This window comes from Cynoglossus semilaevis, chromosome 20 (assembly GCF_000523025.1).
Source record: "Cynoglossus semilaevis isolate Cse_v1.0 chromosome 20, Cse_v1.0, whole genome shotgun sequence".
NCBI classification, from domain to species: domain Eukaryota; kingdom Metazoa; phylum Chordata; class Actinopteri; order Pleuronectiformes; family Cynoglossidae; genus Cynoglossus; species Cynoglossus semilaevis.
Window position 1 is genome coordinate 15,110,966 of NC_024326.1, and position 5,491 is coordinate 15,116,456.

General features: G+C 49.7%; 1 protein-coding gene across 1 annotated transcript in view; it reads right to left on the reverse strand.

Annotated features, from left to right (window-relative positions):
• dip2cb (disco-interacting protein 2 homolog Cb) overlaps window positions 1-5,491 on the reverse strand; it is a 32,641-nt gene that overhangs the window by 15,784 nt on the left and 11,366 nt on the right. The window contains 10 exon segments of the mRNA XM_008335060.3: window positions 171-281; window positions 951-1,042; window positions 2,316-2,513; window positions 3,593-3,712; window positions 3,893-4,063; window positions 4,180-4,297; window positions 4,300-4,562; window positions 4,795-4,920; window positions 5,050-5,160; window positions 5,255-5,326. Coding sequence (XP_008333282.2) covers window positions 171-281; window positions 951-1,042; window positions 2,316-2,513; window positions 3,593-3,712; window positions 3,893-4,063; window positions 4,180-4,297; window positions 4,300-4,562; window positions 4,795-4,920; window positions 5,050-5,160; window positions 5,255-5,326 — 1,382 coding nt within the window.

Sequence of the window (5,491 nt, forward strand, 5' to 3'; positions counted from 1 at the left end):
CCTACTTTTCAGGCTTTTCTTTTTCTAACTGATTTGTTCTAAACCCCAGTCATTTCTCTGGGACTCGAGCCAATCGTCTGTCTGTCATTCACGGACGTGTCATTCCCAAACCGTCCACCGTGAAGATATAAACGCTAACGTCGACACCCAACTGTGTGGTGACCTCTGACCTTCCTCGTCAGCGGGACTTCTATGGGGACGGGGACGACCTCAGCCAGTAGGCAGCCGTAGAAAGCCGTCATGAAGGCCGCGGGGTCGCTGTTAGGGAACACAAGCGCCACCTACAGACGGAAGGAGACATGACAGACAAAAGCAACAGCGGTTATCGTTAGGAAGCAGCTGTGACCAACCTGTGGCCCTGGACTGGTCCAGGACCAGGTGGTTGGGGACCAACAAGATTAAATAGGGAGCACCTAGGGGTCTGTGGAGGTACTGCAGGATTGTAGTAAAACTGTATTGTAATATAACGGTAAATACACAGACATATACAGCGTCTATATGTTTTTTGTTTTGTTTTGGTCGCGTCTTTTAAACGTCGGTCGTTCTGTCATTAAATCCTCACAGACTTCAAAGTCAGATTCAAAAAATTCTGTGAATTTCCACCGAGGACGATGACATCATCAAAACACAACCACAACAGAGCTGTGTGTGTGTGTGTGTTTAATTAAAACACCAGTAAAGGTTCCACATGGTGTTGATGGGAAACACACACACACACACACACACACACACACACACACACACACGTCTGTGATTGAACTTTTTTTATGGACTTGTTTTTATGTTCTAATCCTCAGCTAACAGCTAGCTTAGCTACACCCAACACAACTCCTTTGACGTGAGACATGCTAATGCTATCGGCTAGGAAACGTTGGACGAGCATGGTCTTCAACAGGAGGTTGGTGACCCATATCGGCCACAGTCCACAGAGGAAGTCCATCCAAACTCACCCGGTCTCCGGACCTGAGCAGCGGTTCCTGTTTGGTTCCCAGTCTGTGCAGCAGGTTGTAGGCCACCTTCACACTCCTGGACCAAAGTTTACCTGGAAATACACACAGCCAGAAATATCAGACAGACAGCGACACCTGGTGGACTGACAGGAAATCTTCATCGTTGTCATCTTCAGCTGATTCTTGGCTAATGACAGTCCTGAGATTACAGCTTATACTGCCACCTACTGGGCCTATCTCCCATTCATCCAGAGGACGTCGTGTTCCTGAAGATACTGCAGTACCTGGAGATACTGCAGTACCTGGAGATACTGCAGTACCTGGAGATACTGCAGTACCTGCAGTGCTGAGGAGATGATGTCGGAGTTTTTTTTTCCTTTAAGAAAACACTTCAGACAGAAGCAGATGTTCAGACAACCAATCAGAGACCAGAGACCAGAGACACAACAGGACACGCCTCCTCCTGCGGAACAGTCCAGGAATTCTCCCTCCACGACGATCGCTGGGAAAAACAAACCAATGAAGGAGTGGCTTTGGTGGAAACTTCTGGACTGTTTGCAGGAGGGCAATCCCACAATGCAACAGTCTGAATCAAAACAAGGCAGGTGGACCAGCGGACAGCTGACTTCCTGTCAGCAGGCGTTAGCTAAAAGGTTCCAGTGTCAACCAAACAAAGGTCAGAGGACGAGGTCACCTGACTCACCTCCAGGGCCAATGACGACTCTCGTATCCCAAAGATAATGACCCTGTGGGCCACATCTGGGCCGCAGGCCAGAGTTTGACAGGTGTGATTTAGGTGAACTCTGGTCCATGTGAAAACTTAGGAAGTGAACCCTGGTGTGGTTCACTTCCTGTTGGACGGACAGTGAACCGAGGAGAGGAAGTTAAACACACACACACACACACACACACACACACACACACACACACACACACACACACACACTTACCGCTCTGTGGGCTCCTGGTGCGGGCTGCATGACAACAGTCTGGTGAATATCTGTGCTAACAGCTAACAGCTAACAGCTAACAGCAGCTAGGTTCTGTTGGATCAGTTTTACGTCTTTGCTAACGTTGAGGTTTGTTGGTCTCTTGCTAACTCATACAGCTAGCGCTCTTGTCTATACGGACATTTGGGCTAATTCTCCGATGAACTCTAGACTAAACTGTTCCGGCGCTAGCTAGCTTCTAGCCATTTGGTTACTTTGTCTAAACCTTTGTTTTGCTGTTTATCTTTTCTCTAACGTTTCTTGCTAAGTTTGAACTTTTTCGTGACATTGTTATCACACCTGGACATCGTCTTTAATCTGACTTTCTAATCCTAATCTGTAATCCTCTAACGCCGCCGTGTCAGCGTCTTCTTACCGTACGTCAGAACGTAGAGCGGTTTGCCGCTGGTGTCCATGCTGGTGAGACAGGGGGCTTTTGGGGAGATGGTGCCCCACCTCTGCAGCGCCGCCTCCAGGGACGGAGGCCAGTTGGTGACCACACCCAGCTGTTCACCCTGTGTGGCCACCATCTGTGGGCCCTCGGCCCTGGGCTGGTTAGGGTCGGGCTGCTGGACTGAAGCAGGACGGCAGAAAAGAAAGGCAAAATTTAGAGATTTTACATTTGGTCAAGGTGTCAAAGGTCAAGGTGTCAAAGTCCATGGAGAAAATCAGAGATTTTAGTTCAGACCAAAGTCCATGGAGAAAATCAGAGATTTTAGTTCAGACCAAAGTCCATGGAGAAAATCAGAGATTTTAGTTCAGACCAAAGTCCATGGAGAAAATCAGAGATTTTAGTTCAGACCAAAGTCCATGGAGAAAATCAGAGATTTTAGTTCAGACCAAAGTCCATGGAGAAAATCAGAGATTTTAGTTCAGACCAAAGTCCATGGAGAAAATCAGAGATTTTAGTTCAGACCAAAGTCCATGGAGAAAATCAGAGATTTTAGTTCAGACCAAAGTCCATGGAGAAAATCAGAGATTTTAGTTCAGACCAAAGTCCATGGAGAAAATCAGAGATTTTAGTTCAGACCAAAGTCCATGGAGAAAATCAGAGATTTTAGTTCAGACCAAAGTCCATGGAGAAAATCAGAGATTTTAGTTCAGACCAAAGTCCATGGAGAAAATCAGAGATTTTAGTTCAGACCAAAGTCCATGGAGAAAATCAGAGATTTTAGTTCAGACCAAAGTCCATGGAGAAAATCAGAGATTTTAGTTCAGACCAAAGTCCATGGAGAAAATCAGAGATTTTAGTTCAGACCAAAGTCCATGGAGAAAATCAGAGATTTTAGTTCAGACCAAAGTCCATGGAGAAAATCAGAGATTTTAGTTCAGACCAAAGTCCATGGAGAAAATCAGAGATTTTAGTTCAGACCAAAGTCCATGGAGAAAATCAGAGATTTTAGTTCAGACCAAAGTCCATGGAGAAAATCAGAGATTTTAGTTCAGACCAAAGTCCATGGAGAAAATCAGAGATTTTAGTTCAGACCAAAGTCCATGGAGAAAATCAGAGATTTTAGTTCAGACCAAAGTCCATGGAGAAAATCAGAGATTTTAGTTCAGACCAAAGTCCATGGAGAAAATCAGAGATTTTAGTTCAGACCAAAGTCCATGGAGAAAATCAGAGATTTTAGTTCAGACCAAGTTTAAAATGACCTTCCAGGAGTTCTTCAAAGTCGTCAAGAAAGAACTCTCTTAGCGGGGGCCGTTTGGGTCTCTTCAGGGTGTTAACCAGCTGCTGGATCTTTGCTGACACTCTGCTGCTGACTGGGACACCTGGAGGAGGAGAAGAAAATCACACCTGCTGATTCAGCAGTGAACCGGTTTTTGAATCTTCACAGAGAAGGAAACAAAATCATAAATAATACGTTTCTCATTCAGCCACTCATCGAGGCCCCGTGTCTCAGGCTGCGTCTCAGAGATAGGTGGCGCTCTCTGCCTGGTATGTGCACTCACCGTCTCCCGTCTCCATCAGCTCCGCGTTGCCATATTTCGGCGTCTGCTTTTGGACCGTGCTCCCGGTCCCTGCGGCCCGCTCCACCTGGGTACCATCGGTGGCCGAGGTCCTGACGGTGCTGCTGGTGTTGTTGGTGTAACCGGTGACGTCCGGGGGGGCAGAGTGGTTCTCTACGGTGTGTGGGAACAGAACCAGGATAAGAACCAGGAGCGAGCGCCGGACAGAAACGGTGCCGTACGCAGCCTTCAGTGAAGGCGTCGGAGCAGCGTTGGAGTTTCTCTCTCACCTGTTTTGTGGTGACGGTGGTGACGTGGGCGTCTGTGGTGATGGTGTTGGTGGGTGGAGACGTGACCGCGCTGAGCCAGGACGTCCGCCAGTCGGCCCCCCCCCCCCCCCTCCCCCCCCCCCCCCCCCCGCCACTGCGGGTGGAGGAGGAGGAGGAGGCGGTGGAGGAGGTGGTGGGGGTGGAGGAGGTGGTGGTGGTGGAGGAGGTGGTGCCCTGCATGGCTCTGTTGACCCAGTGCTCCGTGCTGACGCTCCCCTCCTGGCTGGAGGAGGTCCCACCTCCATGTCCTCCTCCTCCCTTGCCCTCATCTCCGTCTTCGTCTCCACCATCATCTCCCTCGTCTCCGTCACCCTGACCTTCACCATCTGAGTCTGAAGACGTGTCTGAGAAGAAAACACACAGACGTCGGTAAGTCCTGCTGCTGGTCCAGGACCAGAGTTGGTCCAGGACGAGGACCAGAGTACAAGGACCAGAGTCCTGCTGGTCCAGGACCAGGACCAGAGTCCTGCTGCTGGACCAGGACCAGAGTCCTGCTGGTCCTGGACCAGAGTTGGTCCAGGACCAGAGTCCTGCTGCCGGTCCAGCCTGACACAGTGTGTGTGAGTGTGTGTGTACCTGGCGGTGTGTAAGCGTCCATGGAGGTCTGGACCACCAGGGAGCGCCGTTTGGAAGGCATGGGCACTCCCATTTTCTTCTCCTTATGTTTGGCCAACGCTGCCTGCACCGCCTCCGTGTGGACGTCTGGAGAGAGTTAGATCATTCAAAAACATGATTAAAACAAAAGGTAATTTTGTCCACTAGAGGGTGATGCTGAGTCAGTGGCCACAAATGAAACCAGTCGTTGTTAAACAGGTGTGAACCACGGGTCACCTGATCTGTAACGTTCATCTCTGGAACCAGAGGAGCGCCGGCGGTGGTAGCGACCCGACGAAGACGATCCGACCGCTGTCCTCCTCTCCTGACCCATCAGGGAGTCCATCCCTGAAAGAACCAGAACCAGAATCAGAGACCCACGATGGACCGGCTTCAGAACGGAACCTGGTTCTGGACCGGTCAGTGGAGGTCCAGGACGTACCTGCTGCAGGAGGGAAGAAGGAGCCAATCAGCTTGGACCGCTTCTTCTCGTAGCCTTTCCGAGTGATGTCACCTGTCAGAGGAGAACGTTCACATCACAGCGTCAGAACCTGCCACACTGTGAGCCTGTTGAACACAGAAGACACAAAACACTGCCCCCTGGTGGCTACTAATGCAAAGGCCAACCTGTGTCCATGGATGGAACTACACGTTCTAACCAGAATCTTTCTTCTAAACT